Here is a 26547-nt window from a genome sequence, read left to right as displayed (position 1 = left end):
CTACATAACTAGAGAAAGCACCCTGCAGAGGATGGGAGAAAAAAGCAGCAGAACTTTCACCAAATCTCTCTCACCTATTCCTAATGCTCACACAGAATATTATCTATATAGCATTTGTACAAAGGTGTGGCAAACCCCAAGCCTAATGCAAAGAGATCATCCCTCCTTAAAGAATGTTATAGAGCAAGCTACAGAGGGAAGAAGTGTAGCTGTAAGGTACACTGCTAGCAAAGAGAGGGAAGGAATCATCCCAAACCTTTCATCATGGAAAATACAACAAAACAGCCTTGGAATCAAGGAAAGAAAATAGGGGTTAGAAAAAATAGCAGCAAGAAAGTGCTCTTGGGCACTGATGAATCTCTCTCAACATATCTGTGAGCAGAGGAGGAGGATCAACATCAAGAGGCTCATGTCCAAGTGCGAAGCCTTCAGGAAGAAAACAGTACAGAAAGTGAGGTTAAAAAGTTGTAACAAAACTCTCTCCTTGACTTAAGGTAGTAGACTAGCATGGAGGAGGAATCCAAGACCTCTGAACACAATTCCTCTTCTCTGAAGCATGGAAAACACCACTTTCAGGTTGCTGCATACTCTTGTGGTCAAGGAAGACACACAACTATCCTTTTTATCCAGACACCTTTCTCTTTAATCTATTAGCAAGAAAAGACTGGAGCAGCTCCACAGTGAAACAGAGAAAGTGAAAGACCAAATTAGAATCAAGTACACAACTGTTTTCCTTATTCAATAAAGTTCCTTGCTTGGTAACAGGAAAAAGCAAGTCCCTTGTGATTGTGTGCTATAATTAAATCTGTGACAGATTAGCTTAGAAGCTAATTCATTTAGAAACAACATACAATACAAAGAAAAGAAAATGATCCACAGACTTCAAAAGGCTTTCAGCTTGATAAAGGTATAAAGCAGACTAAGCAGAAGGAGCACAGCAACAAATTTTCAGTGTTAGATCAGACATACAACATTGCTCTATCAGCTCAGCATCAACAGAAATAAGGTGAGAATTACTTCAGTTGCTTACCTTTATTCCTGTGCATCTATTCCAATTCAGTCCACCATGGGAAAACTCAAATTCACAAGGAAGATACACTAATGATCCAATTCAGTTCTCTCTTATGCCTACCCAGGTTTGCATTACATTTTGTCCTTTCCCCATTATTACTTTCCAGAGCAATTTTATTTCAACTAAATAATTAAAAACTTACAAACCTCCAAGCAAAGTCTGACACTACTCACCTTGCTTACATTTTCAGTGAGCTTCTTACGAACTTTAAAAAAAGACAATAAAACTGTTACAGATTAAAGTAAAAAAAAAAAGTGTGTTGAAACCATGTGGGTTTGACCCTATCAAGTTGTAATTACCTAAATAACATAGAAAACTCCTAACCTGTTAGCAATGTACACATCCCACTTGAATTATAAACTAGATCAGCTTCTCCAGAAATAAGGAAAGGTACACACAACCAAAGGATGGTCCAACTGTTCCAAGTCAATGGAAACCTTGGCTATCAGCTATAGCTCAGGACTAAATGCTAAAATAACAGACCTTCCATCTTCCTTAGCACCATTTGAAGGTACAAGGTCTGTCTTCTTTTCTTACACATTCCAGCTCAGCTGACATCCTACCAGTGCAGGCTTGGTGGCTCTGGGCTGTGACTCCAGACAGTGACCATCCCACCCTACTGGAGATGTCTCGCAGGCACCCAGCTTCAGAGCAGCTCTCCAAAGCACATGAGAGGAATTATTTCCTAGACACTCAGACTTGCTACAATCAGCAAAGACTGGATTGGTGTAAACATCCAATATTTAGATGCCTGGGGGTAGGTGAAGTGACCAAAACCCTTTACATCACTCATGCTGAATGCACAGAGCTGTGACTTTCTCTGTGAAGATGAACAACCAAGGAAAAACCCCCATGTTGGAAACAAGTCAGGTGATAGCACATATGGGTGCACACACAACATTCTGCATGCCTGTATTGTGCATGTCCTTTGTAGAAGACAGCATACAGGCATGCTGCAGATAACACAGCTAAATTCTGCCTTCCCAGTAAAACCAATAGTAAAGCCTGCAAATATAACCCCAAAACTTAAAAGTCAAAGTAATCTTGCATTTCACATATATAAGTCAAGAGTAACATTTCATCACTAAATGAGAACTAAAATCCTAGCTGTGTCAAATGACAAGCAACAAAACTATACATTTGGAAACTAGTTTTTTATGTGCTTGGATTTCCTCACTTGAGTTTCATCAGAAGATAGGTTCTTTTACCTTTTGTGTCAAATTCTAAGAGGTGGCAAAGTTACATTCTTCCCAGAGAATATGCTCTAAGGAAATTACAAACAGCTTTGAAGACATACTTTACACATGAGCTGTTGTTTGTGGCCCTTTTAGCACATGGCCAGTTTACATTCTCCTATGCCACATTTTCAAATCTTTCCCTGTGTTTGCAGGACAACAGTGCTGAGGAGTAACACCATACACTTCAAACTAATCTGGTATTCTTTTCCCCATACCCTTACAGGATTATTCCCTCCAGTATCTGGTGCTTTGCTGAGACTCTGAAGTGCTCCCTGACAGAAGGAAATGGGATCTACCACAGCTTATTGGTAGGATTCAATAGATGGCTTATTGGTAAGATTCAGTAATTCACCAGCTCTTGGGTCAGGAATGGGAACTGAACACACTCTCTGGGCCAGCTCTTGAAGCCTTCCTGCCAGCTAGAAGTGAGGAGATAATGTAAGCATAATTAATAATGGCATTCCCACTTATAGAGTCAATTACATTCATACTTGGTTCTGCATACTGAGAAGACAGACCAGAGAACAGAGCAAAGAGCAGGCCAGCCATTTGTGTGATCAGAACAAACACCGCTGCCAACACCCTCAGCCAGGTCAGCAAGAGGTTAGCAACATGAGTCTCTACTTAACCCACTTTTCATTTCTGCTCTGCAGTTAGTTTGAAGACCACATACCCTGCACTGCTCACTCCTTGACTTACACTGAAGGCTACCTGGTTTGTCAAGTTTCATTTATTTGATACAGCATTAGCATACCTAGGAATAACCAGCTCCGTTTCTGTTTGAATACACAACTGGTTTTGTATCTCCTTTTAACAGAAGGAACAACTGTGCAGTAAGTGTGGTTACATACTTTTACCAATGCTATTTGGCTGAATTTCTTCTTGGTCACTCACCACTACCACAGCACTGCCTTGGGCACATGAACTTCCCAGTTTTACACAGCACAGGTACATGTCAGAGAGGATAGATGTTGCAGAAGGTCAGACTGAGAATCTAAACCCTTCCTAGCAGGTGGCTTTTGGTTTGTTCTGTAATTTTTTTTAATGTTACCCCTGATTTGATCCACATGCAATAGTTTTGCAATAATACACTGCTTTGGCATGTGACAGAAGAGGGAGAGCCTTGCCAACACACACACAAATGCCTTAGTTTTGCAGCAGTGGACCGACCCTAAAGCAGCCATTTTCCTTCAGTGTTTGTCCCTCAGGGCTGCACATCTGCAAGGACATTCTGATGCCAAACAATGCAGAGTGCACTTCACAGGATTTTTTTTTCCCACAGCAGCATTAGGAGGGGCTCCCTGTGGTGATGGCTTCTGTGATACCTCCAAGATGCACACATCTCTGCTACCTTTTCTCTGTTAAATTTTTCTTAGAATTGCCAGGTAGATCCACATTTTATGGAGCAAGAGTAAAACTGTGCAAACAGCATTGGAACATAATCTTTGCTTTCTTAGGAAACTCAATTAGCAGCCATGGCCCAAACCAATTCAGGAACCTGGTATAAACTGCAACTGCAGAGAAGGTGTTGCGGAGATGCCTGTCCCTTTTCTGGGAAGGTAAGGTCTTTAGTAGCAAAAGCTGGCTTAACCGATTTTAAGAATGCCAGCCCAACAAATAAAGCTCTCTCTTGTACACAATTCATGAAGAAACTCTGAGTTCTCCAAAAAAGAACTGTGGGGAGTATGGGGGTGGTGTATAAGTGTTGGGAGTTTTCAGGTCTGAAAAATACTTCCTTTTGTCCAGATGTAGTTTTTTTCCATCTCAACAAAGGTGAGACTTGAACATTTAGATTGCCTGGTTTGGGCATTCTTTTCTTTGAACTCTATGCCAGAAGATCCCTCAAGACTAGTTTCATTCAACAAATGGACCAAAAAGGTCCCCAGACAACCAAGAGTTCTTTGGGGGTAGCAGAACTCATACCTGGCACCCACAAGCCAGGAAGAAACAAGGCACAGCCAAGAAGAGCCTATGCTTACAGTAGACACGTTCATACCCAGCAGAAGTGAGCTCACAATAGTACAATAAATTAGCACATACTGAAAACCTGCAGAGTGTTTGACAGGGACAGATTAGAGCAATGGGGCCACCTATCCCCACAGAGGCAGAAAAGGCACCCTTCAAGGCTGCCGGGGGGAATATGCAGATTCATCCAGGACAGCTGTATCAGCAGTTCCTCTTGCAGGGCTGAGACAAAGAAGCCAGTTAAACCCCAGTTGATTGCAAAGTGCACATCAGGGCACAGAACAGGCACTGAACTGATCAAGTACTTATCTAAGCTGCACTCCAGGCAGCAGCAGGCCAACTCCAAACCAAACCCCACGAAGGAGAAAATCTCACTCTGTGGAGGTACCAGCCAAATCCCAGGAGGGTGAAGGACCCAACTTGTACCAGACAAAGCTGACAGTTTTCACTGTCACTTCCTCTAGTCATGCCATCCTAGAACGGCACTGAGGAACTCATCAATGAGGATTAAATGGCCTCTGTGATCATAACTGATCACTGATAAACAGGTTTAAGCAACCTGTATGTGATATCTTCCAATATTTGTCCAAAATGAGCTGTCATATGGCAAAGCACTGTGGCCCAGAAAACTCGTGTTTTGAAACATGTTGTCCACTGCAAATAAAGTGCTCCCTGCTACACACATTCCAGTCACCCTTGTTTGGAAACACTCCCCCCACTCCTCCCCCTACAAGTCAGTGACCTTGTTTAAACATGGTGCATTTTCCAAATACTAACTTAGACCATGTATTTTTCTGCTCAGCTGGTTTGGAAATCCCACTGCTAGCAGTGGAAGTTTTACTTTTAAATGAATAGAAATAGGGCCTGAAAGACACATACCAGACTAGAAGACTAAAGCCTAAAGTGAAGATACCTAAACAATAAAACCTTTACAGTGCAAAACATTCCTAGGGGATTTTACAGAGTCTCAAATACAGGGAAGGTAAAAAGCTGCTGAAGCCTTGGAAGAAAGAGATCAATTGAAATGAAACCAAGCACAAAACAAATACAGCACTCAGAAAAAGCACAATCCTAAAAGCCTAAAAACCCTGGACAGGTGAGAACAATGGTTATTCAGAACTAAAATGTGACAGGAGTGCTAAAAACCTTCCAAAAGACCTTATGGTATTTTATTTTTGTGCTGCATTTTCTAGGTTTATCCTCTAGCATTTTTATTTCAGTGACATGCTACAAAATAAGTGTTGGGTGTAATTACGGCTCACTAAGTATCTGCTAAATTCAAGGATGCTTCTCAACTATCTGTATTTGAGAATACTGTAAGCCTTTTTGAGAAGTTGAACAAAGTTGACATTGCACATGACTGTTTTGTTTTGTTTTTAAATTACACTTGCTGGCTTACAATCTCTTAGGAAATACTTTCTTTTCACTAAGGGGGGAAAAAAGGAATTTTATTTTTACTGCAACAGGGACAGAGCAGAGGTTCCATGACCCGTGCATGCTGCACTGAGCTGTCCCCCAGCTACACACAGGATCACAGCACTCGGAGCAGAATGATTCCCTGAAAGACAACAGCTCTCCACCTGCTGCTTCATTTGACAGGGCTGCAAGCTCAGGAAATAGCACATTTACTAACCCTGGCTTCTCTGCACCTAGTGTTGAGCTCAGCCAGCCAAGTCATTCAAGCTCTAATAGCAGTATTTATGGTTTTGGCAAGTGAGGAGACATGGAGAAGCAGGGAGGAAAAGACAGAAGGCACCCTAGAAGAGGAGCAAGGAAAGCCACACAGACAAATGAAAGCGTGCAGAGCACATTTTCCAAAAGGCAGAAATTCCCACATCCATTAGGACTTGCTGTCTAAGTAACAGAGCTCCTGGCAGACAGAATTGACTTCCGTGGAAAAAAAGGTCTGTTTTAATAAAGGACAGGGGGAAAGAAAACAAAAGGTGAAACAGAAGAGAGCCATCAAAAGAACAGGAGCTATGCAAAAACAGGAGGCAAGGGCAAAGGCCATTTGTCTTCCCCATCTATAGAAAGGTGACAAAGAAACGACGATAGTGAAGGGCACCTGGGGATATTTGCTCCTTACAGACCTCCAGGAGAACTTCTCCAGGAGAAATGCCTACCTTTCCCTAGAAGCTTTTCTCTAAGTCAAAAATATAAATAATGGTCACAAAATTAAAAGTTTATAAACTCCCTGCCTCTCCACTGCTAATCAGTGGTCTGTTCATTCATTTTTTTCAAATTACAAGTAATGCCCTGCCCTCTGCAGTCAAACAAAGTTAAAAATGTGGAGAAAAGCTTTTGTGTCTGCTGATCAAGCAAAAGACAACTTTTTTCCAACTGCCCTTCTGACTCCAGGGTATCAACACTTTGTCCTCTCTGCCCCATGACTACATCTGACACCACTGCCCTGGCTTATATCACGAGTTGAAAAGTGCTAGCCAGACTCCAAGATAAACCTGTCAATAGCAAGGCACAGACATTCACATTCCTCCCTACCTGGTTGTGAATATCAGCTGTTTGTCTGGGACCAATTCCTTAAAAAGCTTTTACTGAGGGAGAAAAGAAAAGGGGGATGCCGAGAGCATTTCAAACAGGAAAAAAAACCAAACCTAAACCAGAGAGGGAAACCCCACAAAGACTGCAAAGAGAAAATAAATTTTAAAAGCCTGTCCCCATCAGGTCCTCCCAGCAACCTTCTTTATCAGAGGTTCATTGTCAATCAATTAGCCAGGGCAGCAGGGGTCTGTAGGAAGGGGGGTAGCTCGAGAGACAATGGTCTGCCCTGTTGTATTACTATTTAATCGCTTTTCCTAAATAAATAAAGCAGCCCTGAGGTGCTGTCATGTCAAGGGAATTTATAACAAAAAAACCCTTCATTTTTCATTGGTCATTACTTTTCCTTCCCTCCCACCCCTGCAGGACTAGAGAGGGTTATTACTGTAGCCGTAAGTTCCATCTTTGTGTTGCTTGCCTTTGATTCCCACTCGGACCTTGCCACTTTCTGGCACTAATTTGTCAGGCTGAACAAAGGAGGGATTTGTACCTCCTGTAAGGTCTCAATTAGGAAAGGCTTCTGCTGTATTATGTGCCATTGGGACAGGACACAAAGACGGTAATTACAGGAATTTGCACTAAATGGCTGAAGAATTCAGAGCAAAACTTTTCTTCCTCCCCCCTCCTCATCTTTCTGCAAGCTTACCCCTCCCAGCAGCCCTGGGGAAAGCCGCTCTCAATGCCTGCAAGCCGTAATTAGCAACAGCAGGCCCCTCAGGTTAAACAGCAGCCCATGCTGAACGGCACAACTGCCCGCAGGGAGCAAGAACAGCGAGACACGCTCAGCTTGCCCTGTGCCTCCTCTGCAAAAACTTCTCTGAGCCAAACAAGTTTCCCCAGTTTCTCCCAGTTATAACTAAAATTATTTCTTTCTCTGCACCATGGTAACAGCTCCAAGCTCCAGCCAGCCCTAAGGGTCTCAGGAATGGCGAAGGAGTCGCTCCTGCATAAAGTGCTGTGAATCCCCATCCTCGGGGACACAGAGTCCCAGTGACCAGCTTCCCACGGACCCACCACAACTCAAGAAGAGTTTCTGTGCACAACAACATTCGTTCAGTTTGGCAGACTAAAAGGAGACCACAGGAGTATTGGGAATGCCTCAGGGGGATCAGGAAAAGACACCATGAAACCCTGGTCAGAGCACCTCATTTTTGTGGGGAATACATGAGTGAGTGGATATTAATCACCCCATGTTTGGGAGAGGGAATCCACCCTTTCCCAGAGAAAAGTCTGCTCCCATACTACATAAAGCAAGGCTAAAACCTGTTTCACACTGGAGACATGCATTTTGTTGCCATCTCAGGGCCGGGTTTTAGAGGAGGTAATTGAAAATATTCACTTGAAACTCTCCTGAACCTCAGTCAGAAGATTAAGCAAAATATAAAACAAATTACATCAAGTCATACAAACGTGGCCAAGAACAGAGCCGAATTCAGGCAGAAGCCCAAATACTGTGACCAAATCATTAACTGCAATGATGCCAACCTCCGTGATGCTCCAGCTGCCAGGTGGGTGCCATGCACTGTGGAAGGATGAGCAGGAACATGACCTGCAGGTGGCTTCCAGAGAAGGACAAACCCAACTACACCCACAGACAATTTTGAGTGCAATCCAGTACTTCTAGGGCCCAGGTCTGCCCTGAAAGGGATTCAGGGCAGCCAGCAGGTCCTGGGCCCAAACAGAAACTCCCTAGAGTCATCATGTTCCAGAGCAACCTAAGAACCACACCCCAAAGGAGCATGGAGAGGAGGCAGGACCATCACAGCTCACACAATACAGGAGAACAAGTCTCCAAAAGAGCTGCTTCTGCTTGAGCTGACAATTTCTAAGTGAGTGTAACTAAAGCAAGTCAGAGACCATAGTTTAGGCATAAGGTGCCCAAATTTGCTCCAAATAGGTGCCCTTGCTAAAGTAAAATGACAATGTACTGCATTCAGACATGGTTTGTCTATTTTCACTTCCTTCCCAAACTGGACAAAAACATCATCTTCCCTATAGGACTAGAGTCAGACAACGAATTCAAGCCCCTTTGATTCTGCACCACCTTTACAGTGTCTTGAATCAAGAAAACAGCTCAGCCACCCTGCAAGGCAGCCCTGGCCCATATAGTGGTGTATGTGCAAGATCTAATGTTTCAGGACTGCTCATCAAAAGCAGGTGAACCTCTGAATATCCCCATAGGCTTTTCTCCACAGCTGACAGAGAGAAAGGCTAACTACAGCCACAGTGAGAGGCAGGGAACAGCTGTGCTGCTAAAACACACATGCTCTTTCAAGTGATTTTCTTTTCCTGTAGAGGGGATGTAGGTGCAGATGCTGCAACCTGGCTGCTCACCTGCACACTTGAAGCTCTGAACCGTGAGCCCTCTCTCCAGAGACAGTGTGGTCAGGATGCTCAGGAAGCTGGTGGTCACAGACTGCCGCTTGCTCTTCCTAAGGTCACTCCCAAAGGGCCGATCTCCAGGCTTGTTCCTGAGCGTGACCTGTGGGTTCTGAGTCAAACTTCGGGTAGCGTTGGCCGCTGCTTTCAGCGCCTCCATCCACTCCTGGGCCCGCTGCCGCGTCTCTGCGCGCAGGCGCAGCACATCCTGGGGAAAAATGACCTGAAAGCAAGAGTCACAGCCATCCTGAGTATCTGTCTGCACCGACAGGCACACATCCACGTTGTAGCTCAGCAGGGGATCTTCATCAAGCCTACCAGGCTGGAATGCCATGAGATAAGACCTGTTCAAGACAAAAGTAAATGCCTTCCAGTTATTCTGGATAGTTAGTCTGTAAAGAGTCCCTGATTTCAGAATATTTTGGTACTCTTTAGTGTTTTCAGTCAAATTCATGGATAGGAAGAGTTCCATAGGCTTCTCTAACACTCCATTAGTTTGAGAAAGGTCACTGTTATTTTCAGGCTTTGGCACATTCTCCAGTTTCTCCTGCTGTCTTGTAAAAGCAGGCCCAGAAGCATGCACCGCTTCCCAAAGTTTCTGTCCCCAGTCCAAAGTCTCCCAGGAGGACTCTGCCTTGAGCTGTAGCTGTGAGCTGTCTGACAGGACAGTGTCCACCACCTTGGTTTCCATGCCACCAGTGACAGCAACCCTTTGAAAACGCATGAGCGGATACACGGTGGGAAGGGTCTGGTTGCCGCTGCTGTCCAGGCAATACAGGTACAGCTTGTACTGAGAGAGTTCAGCGTAACAGGTTTGCCAGTAGCTGTCATTGTCTCTTCTGACTTCCAAGTATCCCTTCTTCAGAAGATTTGAGAACACTGTCTTGTGTTCTGGAGGAAAAAAAATTAAAATATTACGATTATTTTTTTAATTGTCTCAAATTACTACATCATTCTGGCTTCTTCATCTCTCCTACCCATACATGGCATATCTGAAGATAGGATCACAGAGAGAATCTTCATGTAATAATTATTAAACACAAACATTAACTCTACTTTTGAGCCACCAAGAATACAGCACTTTTTTACCCAGAGGTATCAAAACACCTTACAAAAAGGAACAAAGAAACAGAGGGACAGAAAAACAGAGCAATTTTCCTGAGAAAGCAATTATCCAGGACGACAATGGCAGAGCAACAAAACACTGCAGGTCTCCCAGAACTTAGTCTAGAAGTGGACAATACTATCAAGTAATCTATTGCCAGCTAAAATAAGATTTTGACAGTGAAAAACACATAAAAATTAAAAACACCTTACCCTCTCTTTCCTGCTCCTTCCCAGACTCAACTTCATGTTTTCATACACACCAGCTCTGCCTCCCTCACCTTAAGCAGCTCAGAGGCAAAGGGCATAGTGGCATCTGCTCAGTTCCTCTCTGCTGCTCCTTCCTTCTCACACCTTTCCCTGCTCCAGCATGGTCCTCTCCAGGGGCTGCAGTCCTTCAGGTTAAATGTACCCCTGCATGAGCTCTCAGTGGCTGCAGTTCCTTCAGGAAATCTCCACATTCTCCAGCGTGCAGGGACATCCTGCTCCACCACATTCTCCCCAGGGGCTGGAGCACATTCTCATCCTCTGACCCTCAGCTGCTCTGGACACAGCTGCCAGTGCCGTCCCTTCCTGGGATGTGTTGTGCCAAAGAGGCCCCGCCTTGGCTGATGGGCACAGCTGTGTCCTGAGGAGGGGCTGCTGGAACAGCCCTGCTTACAGCACCTGGCACCTGCACTGACCCAGTGAATGCAGACCTGTGCCCAACACAGCACTTTCCTACCACATTCCAGCATGGCCTGGGACCAGAACATTCTGTGCAGCTCTGTTTACTCCAAAGTTTTGCTGATTTATTTGAATCAGGTTCAAGAGTAGCAGGTATGACCAAAAATGAAAAGTAAGAGGCTGCCCAGAAGGATTCAAACACACACATCTGAGCACCTCAGCACTTCAGGTGCTTTGGAACAGATCACAAACCCCAGCCCAAGGCAAAGTCAAGGGGAATCTTCTTCATCCACAGAACACCAGCCATGCACAAGTCACTCCAAGCACTAAAGCGATGCAAATGCTAAAGCATTTCTGAGTTTTAAAAAAAGGTTTCCATATAAAATTTGTTCCAATCTGATTTGCACCACTTCAGCCACCACAGGCAAGATTCATATTTTCACCTTGGGCTAGGCTCGTGGCTCTAGGCAATTTTTGTTGTTACCTGTATAAATTCAGAGGCATTCACTGCTACACTGTAATACCAACTGTAACACTTGGCACCCCAAAACAATGCAGGCCTGAGGAATAAACTCCCATTTGAGTTCTACTTCACCCTTCCATTAAGGGTACCTGTGCTGAGTGATGACTGACTAACAGTGACAGAATTAGCAGACACAAGTAAAGGTTTCTGCCTCGAATTGTCTGTCTCCCTTAGAGCCTGCTATTCCTGGCACAGGAGCAAGGTAGCCACCTGGAAACAGCTCCTCATCCACTGCCCAGCAAATTAGGTCACAACAAATTCAGCATCAATTGACTTTAACACAGCATTACAGACCACAGCAATACAAGAGCTGGTCTACTCAACATTTCCACCCTGGGGTTGACAGCCTTTACAGCCTTTGAAACAGGGATAGCTGGAGGCATAAAACATTTCAGTATCTCAGCTTAACCAGTTACACTTATGTTAACAGTCCACACTCTAACAAGCTTTAGACATCATCTCTGAGTATACTGAGGATGCCTGCAACACAGAGCTAAGAGAACAGAAACATCTGGACTGGATGAAGCTTCAAAACAAAACCAGGCCTGTATAGAAACTACATCCCCATCTGTACTGGGCTTCCCAGCTAATATGGCCAAGACTGCTGGCCAGACTGCTCTAACCACTGCTGGATAAGGGGTGAGTTTGTCTGTCCTCCTAGAGCATAAGGAGAGTCAGGGACTCATGAGTATTTGAGGATCTTACTGTCCAGGGGCTTCTGATACCAACTGGGGCAACCTTGGGCTGTACCCTTCATTCTAAGAAGATGCTCCTGCCTCTGGCTGCAAGTACTCCTGTAGCTAATTCTCAGTTTCTTCTATGGGCAGGAGAAAGAATCAGAATAGCAGCAGTGTAAAAGCTTTTGCCAGCTCTTCAGCAAAGACCAGCTTTTAAGGATTTATAAGGATTAAGCAGACAAGCTCCAGTTAAACTTAATGAACATACATGAAAATTAATTGTTTGATATCCTTAATGTTGGTATGGAAATCTCATGGGGGTTAAAAATGGGGGAAGGACTCTACCTTGCAGCCACCCTAATAAAAAGGAGGCACTTAGGTTTCACCTTGACAGCCCAGCCTCAGCTTCCCCATTTACCCAAATACTCAGAACAGAGCCTGCATTTAACTCCATGCTCAAAGGAGTCCATCTAGAGAGATTTCCTGCAGATATGGCAAAAACCATAACAACTATTTCAAAAACTGCTATTTTGGCACTAGGTCTAAAAAGGTCAGTATAACTATACCTTGCATATCAATAAACTACTCGAGGATATTTCAGCTAAATATGAAAACTGAAAGCCTAATCTATAACCCAAAATGGTAGAGAAAAAGCACACTTTGATAGCCCCAATGGATAGATGTGCACACACATGGACACACTGAAAGAGAACCAATTTTGTTCATCGTACATCTCTGGCCCTGACATTCATTAGTATTTCTGCACTAACTCAAAAGCCATTAATTTCTCTGAAACCCACACTAATCCCTTTGTAGTGCAGATAATGGACAGCCATTCTAGAGTCATCTTCCCTTTCTATTAATCCAATCAGGGAGGCAGCGCTTCTGCAGCTCCAACTGCAATCTCTCTCGCTTCCATCAAGTACAGATGACTGTTCAAGCTTCTCCATAATAAGACAACTCATAACCTTCCCCCAGCCACCCCTCCTTCATCCACACACAGGTTTGCTTATCTTTTGTTGAGTTAGAGAAAGGTTATTTCTCCCTGTCTTTCACAGAGGCACCCCCCTCTCCCCTCCTTCCCTCCAAGCTCTGTGAAATCAGCTCCAGTGGCTCTGCTCGAACTGGGACAGAACCAGCAGCCACCTTGATTAACATTCAAATGCCTCGTATTGTTTAGGTCAGGGCAATAGATGCTGGCAGAGACAGGTTGAATTCGTATGCTGAACATACACACACATCTCACAGCTCTGCTCCTTTATCTCTTCCACATGCACTGTGCCAGATAATACCTTGTTACTCAGAGAGCAAATGGTACCATCTCTCTATCCACCTTCCAAACAGAAACTGCATCTCTTTTCCTCCTTATGGAGACAGGCAGAGTAAATTGAAGAAGAGTAAAAAAAAAGGAAATAATCACAGTAAATGGCTTACATCTGAGCCATTTGGAGTTATAATTTCAAGGAAAGAGGTGGAAGAAGGCAGAGAAAAACAAAAAGAGTCTCAGCAGCTGGGACAGAGTAATATCTTCCTCAGCATCTCTTCTCTCCATTGGGAAATGCCCCCTTGTCCCAGGTAGGAACTCCTGTACATTGCACTGAAACCAGGCCAGCCTAGCGCCCACCCACCACTGGCCACACTTGGGGCAGCTGGTGCAACCAGCACCCCAGAGAGAGAGACCAAATGTTGTACCAGCATGTCCAGAAGATACACACTCCAGAACAACTGGCTGTACTTGCATCTCAGTTGGCACGGCAGGAAAGCTTACTCTGTTTTTCCACCACTGAAGCATTTCTGACAACAGTCATTCCAAGTAACTTGGAAAAGAGCAGAAGCAGAGATGCCTAGTTTGTGAGGAGTTTGAGGGGGTACTCTTGAGGGGGCACTCCTCTCTGAATTCTCTAATGCTTAGTAAGTTACAGAGTTTTTGCCAGTAGTTTTCGTCTCAGATTTTTAAAAACTGAACATTTTTACAAAACATGTTTGGGACCTAAAATGCTCTCAAATTGGGTTGGGCTAGTCACCTTCTTGGTGGGATTTGCTGGATCAGGGACAAACTGTGCCTCAGATCCACAATGTTCACTATCTTCCTACTTAAAAATACAGTCTTTTCCTCCCACCTGTTTTCCCACCTGGGTCTGCAGATACATATCCTTCAGTTTGTCAGTGCGTGAGTGTTCAACACAGTGACAGCTCTAGAGTTCTCCAAGCTCACAGGCAAAGCAGGCAAACAAAACAGCTAGCTGGAAAAAGTATTGTAGCACCCACACTGTCAGGAGTGGCAGTGTTTGAATAACACCCACATGGCCATCAAGCCATGCAGTGTTTAAAACACTGTGTTTTAAAAATCCAAGCCAAGCTTCACTGTATATTACAGAAGTAGTATTCTCTCTTTGTCTGCCAGGCCACATGCCCAGAAATACAAGAGCCTGCCTTGAATTTGCTAACAACTTCTGTCTTTGCTAGCTCTGCTTCCTGCTTGTGTCCCATAGCACAACAGGGTTTATTTCTAGCACATGAGTTCTTTCACAAGCAGGCCAAAGATATTGCCCCAAAAGGCACAGCTTCTTTTCAGGTCCTTTTCTTTCTCAGCACATGGAAAGGATTCAGTGTTATTTTATTTGCATTATGGTTTAGTGGTAAAATCAGCAGTGCTGGGTTAACAGCTGGAGGAGATAATCTTAAAGGTTTTTTTCTAACCTAAATGATTCTATGATTCTATAAAAGAGCAAGCAGTAGGAAGAGAGAAGCCCACAGTAATGGGTACACTACGACAGTAAGGAAATAAAACACTGAAGAGTTCACATATGCAGTAACTGGGACAGCTCTGGAGGACTGGGAGACCTCTGCAGGCTCCAGAGGGAAGTCCTGTCAGCACTGAGGACTGACAGGAGTTGCTGAAGGTCCTCTCAGTATCTCACTGCATTCATTTACTTGGATTAAAACTCTAAAAAGAGATGTCTTCTAAGGATGCAACCACTATGACCCCTTCAACAACTGCAGCAGGTTTTATCCAATCTTTAAATACATTCTTCAGTCTTTTCTGGAGAATAATTAGTAGCCACAGACACACGTCTGTAAAACCTACTTTCTTGCTTTTGCACTTCTTTTCAGGTCAGCTCACAGTAGCAGCAAACTCTTTGTGAGGCTCTCTTGTAAACACAGAGGGAAGAAATAGCACAGCTACCTTGTAAAACCTGCACAGCTGCTGAACAGAACAGGTAAAGGAAACAGGTTAAAAAGAAATATTTTCAGAGCACAGAAGCTCTCCTTCCTCTAAGAAGGTACCCCTGCCTTCCAACATTCCATAGAGAAAGCTCTTGGAGGGCACACAGCAAGCACTGACTACCTCCACAAGTGTGTCCATGGGAATTTCATATCACAGAACCACAGATGAAGCTTAAAACACTATCAGGGACATGTACAGACCTTCAATGGCTCCATTTAAAGGGAGTTTCTGTGAGCATATGAGGTTGTTACACATCAAACCCAGGAGATGCCCAGGATACAGCTGACAAAAACGAGGAGCTCTGTCTCCACACTTGAGAGTGCATTTCTGTTCTGCATCCTTTCCACAGAAAGATACAGAACAGAAACTCCACTCTACAAGAAGCAATATATCTCCCTAGACAAAAATAACAGCAGGTGCACTTGCCTTTGTCACCCTTCTTTTTCTACAGCAACTATGTCACAATATAACACAATAACCTAAGTGGTTTTACCTATATATACACTTATATATACACTTAAACATACTTACACGTTATATATATTTATACACACACATCTCCCCCACACTAACACTCAGGCACCTGCTTTCCATGTTCCAATATAGCTGACTTACCTGGAAAACCCAACACAAAAAGTTTCTTTTAACCCTAAACAGACCACCTATTCCTAACTGGAGTCAAGCCACCATGTGCATACAAGCACCCTTTCACAATCCCTTGATTTTTAGTTAAGCCCTACCTTTATTTAGGTTACAAAAATCTTTGTGGCACTAGCTGCTGTTTCTCTCTGTAAGTGCCTGGCCCACTGCTGGCATCTACAAAACAAATCATGGAGATGGAGACACTGGGTCAGTGTTTCCAAAGCCCTGAGCACCTCTTCAGTGCAGTGCTTGGGAAAAGGAAGAATACCACTTGCTGAAAGACTGCTTCGTATGGCTCACTGGAGATGCCTGCCTCAATCTGATAACAACACCTCCTGTGCCCCACACCATGCTGGCAGGAATGCCTTCATATTGACAAATTGACTGCTTTAGCTTCTGTTACTTGCTTATGGACTGAAAATTCAGCATTATTTAAAGAAAGAGAGCAGAGATCTTTGGGCCTTACAGTAAAGCTCTGTACGTCTGCCCTCTTTTTAATGGCTGCTCTTTCACTTTATGAGAACTGCTTTTGTTTGGATTTGCCATTCTCCCAATAGCTTTAATATTCAAAGCTTTCTTTAAGTTTGGGAAATCATTCAAGGAAATGATCAGAAATACATTGCAAATAAATCATTTTGTCCTGAGACAGAAGGAAAAGGTAAAACAACTTTAGATTTTTAAACCACAAAAAAGAACAGGAATCAAGGTAAGTTTAAAAAATTATCCTTAGGCAGGCAAACACACAGAGTTACATCAAAGACAAAAGAGCCATACTAATTTATCTTCTTTTAAGAGTTACCTCACAGTTGGATTTTGAGTAGGTTTTTTGTGTTTTTTAACATTCAGCTCCTCTTCCAAGACATATTAAAATCAGATAGGAAACTCCTCATATAAACACAAACAAAGCAGCAGCACAAACCTGTGTTTCCTTGGATATCCCCTCCATTGGTTAGTGCCAGGTAGGAAAGCAGAGCACAGTTATTGTCCTGCCCAGGTGCAGGTGGCTGCTGCAGGGAGGTGCCTGTGAAGACCACTCTCCAGTTCACATGGCTGATGTCAGAGCGTGACCTGTTGTGACCTGGTTTGAACATGGAGGCTTCCTCATTCTGCACCAGGATGTCATTCACTGAGCGAGGCCTGTCCCTCCGCCGCTGGCAGATCTTGAAGATATTAAAAGCTGTGGTGTCCCCTTCCCCTGCCCAAGCAAGGTTGTCAGCAGCTGTTCCCCTCTGCACCAGGCACTGGTCTTTGGCAGGGAACACTGTCTGAGCTTTGGTTTCCAAGAGGCCATTTTTGCAGTGATCCCAGATGAGGCTGCTTTTGGCTAAGGAGGCGACGTTCCTCAGGTTCCTGCTCTCTGTTATCTGATCAAATACCTCATGCCCAACCAGTTCTGGGACCTCCTGTACACCATACACCTCAGAGGGCTGCACAACCTTTTCAAGCTTAGTATCAAAACTATTGAAAAAGTCTTCAGTCACTTCCAAGGCAGGGCTAATGTCATCCACTTCAAGAGCCTCCATGTCCTGTGCTGCTGTGGGCTCAAGGCGGCGCGATGAGTTAAGAAGATACCACATCAATATGGACCCAAAGACCTGCTGCACATCTATCCTTGGCACACCATTAACTTGGATGTGGTGGGCAAACACAGTCACCAACTCCAACCCATAGTGGTAGGAAGTAACCAACTCAATTTGTCTTCAGAGGGAAGATCTAACGCCCACTGACCAAGTAGGCTATGGTCCCTGTATGAAAAGAGCTCATGGGGATGAAGAATACCTGTAAAGAAAAGCCAAACATCACATCAGGAAGAGTCCATTCCCAGGTAAATATGTGTAATCACATCACTCCTTTCAGTAATAATCTCCTTCATTTAACTTTCTCCTTCAATTGGCACCAAAATCACTGTGTATGAAGAAACCCTTTGTGTTTCAGTTGTTCACTCTGTATGAACTCTGTGTACAATCACTTTTTGAACTGAAAGCTGCAGAGAGGAGGATGGGACACCAGATGATGGAAACCAAAGCAATACCATTTGTTAACCAAGCTTTAAAAAGCTGCATTGAGAGGTTGCCACCTAAGGAATGCTTCATAGAGTTTCCCATAGGCCTTTCCCTCCTTTTCTTTTTTCTAATAAAAAGTTAATAAACTACAGGGTCATAACATAGGCCAACCAGCCCCAAATAGTTTGCTTTTTTGTCCAAGATTGCTTGAACTTGCAATTTTATGGAGACCAACATGAGTTTTACAGCAGCTACCTTGCCTATCTGTCTGCATGAACAGAACTCTGACATTTGCCAAATAAATCAAGTCTGCTGCTGTCTTGAAGCTCCATCCACCGTGCTGCCATGCTGAAGGGAAAAGCACAGTAGGTATGTTTAAATTGGGGTAACCCGGCAAATGTCTGTGAGTTCCTGGGACCTGGAGACTGGGCATTTGTCCTGGCAGGAGAACGCCCTCAAGTCTCCTAAGACAAATCACAGTTCCCAGAGCTGGACATGCAGAACAGCTGAAAGTCAGAGTTTTGAACACATCAACTCAAGTCCCAGAAGGAGCAAAGCTGCATTAGCTCAGAGCTCTATCTAGATTATTACACTCAACAAAACTAATTAGCTGGGCTGGGCCGATAATTAGCAGCTCATTAGCTTGTAAATGCTGCTGAAGTGCTATCAGGACTCATGAAGATTTATGCTTAGCAGGAAAAAACATCTATTAAACAGTATCAAAACCAGATAATACTTCTATTTAAGGTGTTTTGTTTTTTTTAAATCCAGAACAGTCTTTTAGCCTAATTTCTGATAGGAAAGCTGACCATAGCAAGCCAGAGGAAGAGAGGAAGGTGGCCAAAAGGAGGGGCACAGAATTCTATAGCACGAGCCAATCTCCTCCACAATCCCCCAGTGGCTTCCTTCCAGCCCTGTTTCAGTTGTAGCCAGCCAGGACACAGCTGTGCTCAAAAGCAGCAGCTCACCCTCCCTCCTAGTAGATCTGCACTTCAGACTATGACGTCCACAAAGACACTCCAACTAAGTAACTTTCCAAAGCAATAACTAATAACATGCACAATGCTGGAACATCAAACCTTTACACTGAGATCTTTCTCTCCTTAACTCTTTGCAAGGATTCACTTTGCTAGTCTCATAGTAAATCAGGGTAGGATAAGCTTCAATTATGTGAACACAGAGTAAGACACTGAAGAGAGAGACAAAACCACAACCAGAGGACTGAACAATACAGACCTGGAGTTATTTCAAATCAGAACAGTCTGGGAGCAGACTCTTTGCAAAGATGTGTAACTGTGGCAGTTGACAGCAGTGGGTAATTAAGTCATCCTGGGCACATCTGCATTGTCAGCTTAATGCAGCACTGAGTTTACTCTTGAAGCTCAGTCCTGCCAGCAGCCCCAGAGCAGTGTTCTGCTCCCTGCCACCACAGAGCTTGGGAGCTCAAGGAACAGCCTAAGGGACGTAGGTGGTGCAACCTGTCCACTTATTCTACACCTTTCTGTAGCATAATTTTACAGCAACAATGGTATTTTGAAGTTGCAAACTGCAAGAAGCATTCACTTGAACAAAACTAGCACCAACATAAGCACAGGCCTGCAGTGAAGGCTACAGCCTGGTCCATTCAAAGATGCTGCCTCATGGGGATTGGCAGAGGATGCAGTCTTGCACTCCCTCACGCAACTGGAGCGGCAATCACTCCAGAAGGGTTTGTGACATGCCACTGCAGCATTCTAGTGACAGCAGAACTATGTTGGTCTGTTCTTTAAGTCCCTAGGAAAGGTGGAAAGCGAGGGATAAAAACTGACACTTACATTAACAAGTTGATGCTTAAATGCCAGAGGCTTCAAGCAGCAGAATGTTCCTCTGGATCCTGTGAGACTGGAGCTGCCAGCCAGCCAAGTGTGGTGATGCCAAGCTGCAAACTGACCTCACAGCCAGGAGGATGCTGAATCACATGGTCATGAGAAGATGACAGGCCCCTGTACCACATAGTCCATAAACTGCAGCCTTCATACCTTCCCAACCAGTCTGTTTGCCCTGCTCAATAAAGATGTGAAAGGTGACATCAGTGGTGGCAGGCTCATCCCCCCCTACACCACCAAAAGAGTTGTGCCACTAATTCCCACTAGCACTGGGATCCTGCAATTACATACCCTCCATAAATACAATTAGGCACTTTCTGACAGCAGCACTCAACAAAAATTTAATTGAGATGTCTGCATGGATTTGGTGCCAAATGAAAGGAAACACTGACATGGCAGTAAACAGCTTCATCACAATCTCCTTCGGGAGGGAAGCAGTGAAAATCACTTCCTTCATGGGAAGGGTAAAAAAAAGGCTAACAATAGGATAAGTTAAACTCCTTTTAAGTTACTATAAAATGTATTGCTTTATGTATTGTTTCTTGAAACACCTTAAATTTTCCAAAGGCATTCAGTCTAAGGCAGTGAATATGAGAGAAAGAACGAAGCATCAGCCCAAACTATTACAGATTGATGAAGCTATGGACAACCATAAGCTTGGATTTGTGCTCATCCAGGCCCCTGGGAACTGGTCTTAGTGAAAAAAGGATGAAGGAACATGCTGCATTGTACTCAGCAAAAACTGCTGGACACAGCAGCTGAAAAACAGTTTTCTGTATATCTGCCCAGCATGAACATGCAGCAGTCAGATAATTAATGTGCACTTACAACACGAGAAGTCTTTACTATCACAAGTTTATAGTGGCCCCATCACTCACATAGCTGAGGTAAACAGCAAGGATTACTGGTCATAGCACATGAGACACTGAAGTTCAATTTACTAAAGATTACCTCCCTTGGAGAAGCCACATGGGCTTAACTTGAGTGACAGCACAGTCTGACACAGAGAAAAGTCACGAATGACAAATGCCAAGGAACATACACTGGAAGAGACCATTTCACTTCCTGATGCATTTTCTGGATCCTCGTGGGTTATGGAAAATACCCAAGCATTGCATGGCAAAATTTAAAAAGCACAGAAAATGCTGTGAAGCAGAGGGGAAATGCAGAAAGGAACAATAGGAGACTTCACACAACTTGATAAGCAATCTTGTTGGTTCTGGTGCTCAGAGAACTTCCTGCCTCTCTTCCACATAATAGAGATGCTTAACTCAACAAGTGATACACAATAGATAAATAGACTTCCCCTTTTCTCTGGTATTTGGAGAGAGAATCAGAAAGGAACTATCAATGATGTTCATAAGGAAATGCATAAACTCCAGGAGCTCCCAGTCAGTAAAAGGTAGCCAAAGACAGGTAATATTAAAAGTCCCTCAAGTCTCATTGATTCTTAATGACTCTTGAGCTCAGATTCCTAGCAAAGATCAGGGTTTCTGAGAATTTTATCTCAAGAACACAAGAGGAGTTCTACAAGCTACCTGTATGCAAACAGAGAGCAGGCACTGGGAGCTTGCCCTATCCTCTTCCCAAAACACTGGAACCTTCTGTAGGAACCCGCTCTGCTTTTCTCACACTGCATTACAACTGTGGGCTGAAACTCCAAAGCCAAGAAGGAAAACAGAGAGAGATTCTTTCAGCTGGGTAACAGCTGGGTAGCAGAGGAAATTCAAGCAGCCTAGGGACTTTTATTTCTGTTATGCTGTAGGCCTGGGCTCATAGGTTCATGGCCTATGTGTTGTTCAGACAAATCTGGTCTGAACACATCTGAAGAAGAGGCTGATGAAGTGTCACTGAATGCAATCCACTGGGGTGGCACAGCTAAATACCTACTGAGCTTTTCCACCTCTCAGTCTGAGCAACCTCACACTGTGACCTCAATGCCTTCCAGTGGTACTTCAAACAATCACAACCTACAGGTTTTGCTGCTTCAAGGATTTCTGACCTGCTCTGCAGCTCACAGCAGGCAAGTATTGCCCTGAATCTAAACAGGGCACACTTAGGTCAATGCTAGTCCTTGAAAATCAGGCTCTGATGTACAGAATCCCTGAAAGAAGCTATGAAGCTGATGACTTAGGAGCTATCTAATAGTTAAGAAGCTGAGCTGTATTTGTCAGGTGGGCAGACCTGACTGGATATAAGAGACAGCAAGGATGCACAGGTGACTGTGACACACACAGCTTTTAGCATTGCCTATGCAGTTCTGCACATCACTGGCACAAAGTGCTTGCACAGGGAGCTGAAGAGTCCTGCAAGAGTCCTGGTTCCAGACACTTCCCCTCTGGTGGTTGTGAGCCCCAGGCACTGCAGTGACCAGCTCTCTGAGCAGCAGCTGAAGGCTGCACTCCTGCTTGTCTGTCACACCCATCCTGGAGAGGCAACTGATAAGGAGGAATTTCACAATGCACAACTACAGAGAGTGAGCATCAGCTGGGACACTGTCTCTGTGCAAACTATCACATTCCCTTGGATCCTGGCTGTATTTTGTTCCCATAGCACAAGGCAAGCCTTTTCCCAAGTGATTCCTAAACCCCAGATGATGTACTGCCATGTACATCAAGTGAGACAGAGCAAGTGAGACAAGCTTGTTAGATTCACCATTTCAATGACTGGAGGAAACTTACAGTGCTTCACAAAGAGAGAAAACAAGAAACTTTTCATATACAGGGAACCACAATTTCAAAAGGTTGCCATATAACAGTCAAAGGTTGGTTCAACATCACGTGGGCAATTGTCTTAGGATCACATTTTTAAAGCCTCTCCCTAGAGGCCTCTTTCCCCAACAGACAAACTGAGAAATGCATTACTTGAATTTTTTAGAATATCACAACCTTAAAATGTCTCACAGAAATATCTTTTGACTGATATTCCTGCACAATGTAACTGGCAGTACTCAGGAAAAACTCACAAAAACTGCAGAAAGAGACACCTGGTCAGGAATGCTTGGCTATTGAGTCAACAGAGGGTAGATGAATGTAAACATAACCATTTGCATTTGCAAACCCACCTGTTTGCCAGTCTCATTATCCTTAAGGATGAAATTAACTGCCCACATTTATCAATGAAGAAGAGCTCCCACATCCTGTCTGCTAGACCCAGGGAGAGGCAAACAGCAGGAACAGCTGCAGTTAACCTGGGGCCTAATTACAGTCAAGTTAAAAGAAGCCACGATCTCTTCTACTCTACAGAAAACAAAACCAAAAAAACTGCAAAAACTTGAACTGAAGAAAGAAATTAAATCAGGTAGGAAGAAGAGTGCCACATTCTGTGAAGGGAAGCAGACCCTTAGCAAGGACACATGAGTCTGGCTCTGCGCAGCACAGATTTTTCCCAGATGCTGATCTCACCCTTTAACAAGGAAGCTCCCCAGGCATCCTCCCCGTGTGGAGAGCCAACACAGCACAGCTCCAGAACAGCTCACCCAGCAATGAGCACACAGCAATGCACAATAAACAGTGCTTACAGCATACATTATCTTTAATTTTAACTGTCATTTGGGAACACTGATCAAAACCCAAGAAATACTAAGCTGCAAAGAGCACAACAGCCTGCACCAGAACAAACTGGGGCCAGGGCTGAGGAGCACCCAGGGGTGGAGGAAGACAGACCAGCAGAAGGATTTCTTTTCCTGAAACTGACTGCTGGACAGCTCTCCCAAGATCTTTATCACTCACTCGTTTGCCTTGCAGCAAATGACACACATCCGTCCTGGCTGGGGAGCACCACCAAGTAATGAAGGGCTGTGTCACTTCCTGGGGATGAATAACCATTAAAAACCTCAGCAGCTGGACTGGGATGAAGGATAAAGGACTCTAACAAGGGAGGGAACAAAAAGCCAAGCAGACTGGCCACAGGGGAGCAGCTGGTGGTGACACACAGCCCAGGCTGCAGCCAGCCAAACCCATCAGCACGTGGGCACTTTCTTGGGTCACATCAGACTGAAGCCCAGACCACCCCCTCTGCATGCTGCCTGCCTGATCCTGCAAAATCCACAGGGACAAAAAGAACACAGCAGTGCAGTGATTTGGCCCTAGATGTGGATCTGTGGTCACAAACACACCTGTAGCCTCAAATAACAACCCCTGAATGATTTCTGTGCTCACATTCCAGTTGTGTCTAAAGTTGTGTAACTTGGATTTTACATACTGTCCCTATCTACAAGAACACTGCCTGTTCTGCCAGGCACACAGACACCACAAAAAAGCCTGTCACCTCCTGAATTCAGCACAGAGTACAGAAATTGTCAGGGAACAGGGTATCCAAGAGGGGTGATACAACTAGGAAACGTAATGGAACTAGACAAGCAGGAAACAACAAACGTGACTCAGTCTAACACTTCTAATTGTATCTGCCTCTATAGAGCAGCTTGGCTCCTGATAGGATGTGGAGCAACTTTGTATATGTAAGGTGAAATAACACTTTTCTTTAAAAAAAATTAAACATTTCTACTTAATGCAAACTGAAATTTTGCAGGTATCCCCTCACTCCACATTTTCTAGGACTAGGCTGAAGAGGAAAGACAGTCAGTCCTTAAATGCTTGACTGTTTTTTTTTTAAAGTTCAGAAATTAAGGCATTTTCAATTTGCCCTTGTTGAGCTGTGAACAGAAGTAAAAAACATAGCTGGGAATAACATCTTGCATTGCCCCAGAGGCCCAAAAGAAGATCAGAAACACACATCTCCCACAAGGACACAGAAGACGATTTCTTCCCTGATATCCCGGCACAGCTGTAAGGAAACATGCTTGACATCCAAATCTGTACTGCACAGCTTTCTGAGTGGCCCTGACCTGCAGCTGGAGCTAACTCCTCTCTCCAGCTGTGGCACCCAAAGAATCAGTTGGGACAGGACAAACCATTCTACAGCGAGACCTGGATTTCCTGTAACTGTTGGCAGTTGCATGCTGACATTGAGGGAAATATAGCACTTAATCAGAGCCTCTTCTCACACCTCAAACTAAGCTCTTCTCTTGTTTTTCAGACAGCCAGGACCACAGTGCTTTGTCACCTAAATTGGCAGGAGAAGAAGCACTGATCCAAATGATGCTGAAGTTCAGCAACCTACCACAGCAACCCAAACGCTCAGGTCCTGGCAGCCCTGCCACAGCAGCCAACCCTGAGGGATGGCTGTAACCACTGGCACCACTACAGAGCTGTGTGACTACCCAGCATAAGAGCTTGCTCTTCTCCAAACTGAAGTACATCTTCATTAATGAAAATCTTAGCAGAAGCCCTGTAGAAACCTCAAGGCATCTGAACATACTGAAATGGTAACAATAACCTGCTTCAGTCAGATCAGGTCCTGCAGGAACTATGTATCAAGCTACTACAGACGGATAAGAACTTTCATTCCACTGTACAGTGCTCTGTTTCACATCAGATTTCTGATTTAAGTCCCAAAAAGAATTCATTAATTTTGAAAAAATAAGACATAAAGGTGGCAAGGTGAAAAATACTGTTGCTTAAAGTGCATGGGCACTGGACCAACTAAGATTCAGATGCTTTCTTACTCTGAGACTTTTTGTAGTCAGTTAGCAGGGTATGCAGTGCTGGAAGTGAGATTTGTCTGTACAGCTTTGCAGGATGAGGATCATTTGTGCATATTTGCAGAACAGATCAGGAGCAAGCCATGATGCCCTACACAAACGTACACCCGAGTTTCTCCCCTCACCTCAGGCTGCCAGTGACCCCAGCATTCCTGCTCCCACTCCAGCTAGCACACCTTCGTTCCCACATATCACAGACTCCCGTCAGGCCTGTTTGATCCCACAAGGTGTAACTCCGCTGGCTGTGTCTGGGTGCCTGCTCCTTTAAAGAAGCAATTTTACTGCAAGGAAAGACCGCGGCATTATGTCACACTCTGGGCTATTGAAATAGAGGGGGATGTCAGCACCCTGTGCCTACACGTACTGGAGTCTGACCCGAGGAGCACCCAAATTCCTGATGAGACCGTGAGCCGGCTGGGGAAAACGAAAGCAGGGGGCCTTTTTATGCAGAGGGGAACATGTCCTTCCAGACGAGCACATGACCACAGCCGTGTTTGTGCTAGAAATGCGAACGCGGCCGCGCCCGGGCCCTCGCACACAGCCCCGCACGCTCGGGCGGGCAGGCAGCGCAGCCACGGCTGCGGGAAGCCCGGCGCGGCCGCCCGCCCGGAGGGGCCGGGGAGCCTCGCAGCCCCCTGGGGCCCCGCCCCGCCCGCGGCCCGAAGGGAGGGTTTGTTTATTTACCTGCGGCCGGGCCGCGCCGTGCCCGCGCTCCGGGAGGGGCCCGCGCTGGCCCTGCCCGGCCGCCCCTCCCGCCGCCGCGTCCTGCCGCAAAGCCGTCCCGGCCGCCGCGGGAAACGGCTCCGCGCACCAAGGTTCCTGCCGCCGCCAGCGCCGCGCCCGCCGAGCGCCCATCGGCCGCCGCCCGTCCCGGCAACCCGCCAGTCTCACTTCCCTTAAAACACGGCACTAGGAAAACCACAGATTTCCTGTATAAACACACAGGGTAAAGCTGCACCTTTCCGAGTTTCAAGCAGCCGAGGTTCTCAGGGAGCTGGCACTTGGCTTCAGGAGAGATGGCAAACG

General features: G+C 44.9%; 1 protein-coding gene across 7 annotated transcripts in view; it reads right to left on the bottom strand.

Annotated features, from left to right (window-relative positions):
- The window catches only part of PLEKHM3 (pleckstrin homology domain containing M3), a 94280-nt gene that overhangs the window by 52524 nt on the left and 15209 nt on the right, over positions 1-26547 (bottom strand). For 3 of the 7 annotated variants that reach the window (XM_074548278.1, XM_074548279.1, XM_074548280.1), the window contains 2 exons: positions 16971-17830; positions 9166-10101 (listed from right to left, as the gene is read on the bottom strand). In XM_074548278.1, the coding sequence (XP_074404379.1) occupies positions 9166-10101; positions 16971-17628 (1594 nt within the window). In that variant the 5' untranslated portion in view covers positions 17629-17830. Of the gene's footprint in view, positions 1-9165; positions 10102-16970; positions 17831-19868; positions 20095-26205; positions 26431-26547 lie in introns of all 7 variants that reach the window. The other 4 variants (XM_074548276.1, XM_074548277.1, XM_074548275.1 and 1 more) reach the window with 3 other exon arrangements.

Source organism: Zonotrichia albicollis, chromosome 10 (genome assembly GCF_047830755.1).
Source record: "Zonotrichia albicollis isolate bZonAlb1 chromosome 10, bZonAlb1.hap1, whole genome shotgun sequence".
In the NCBI taxonomy this organism is placed as follows: Eukaryota; Metazoa; Chordata; class Aves; order Passeriformes; family Passerellidae; genus Zonotrichia; species Zonotrichia albicollis.
The sequence above is the reverse complement of the archived record's forward strand: the minus strand, read 5'-3'. Positions and strand labels throughout refer to the sequence as shown.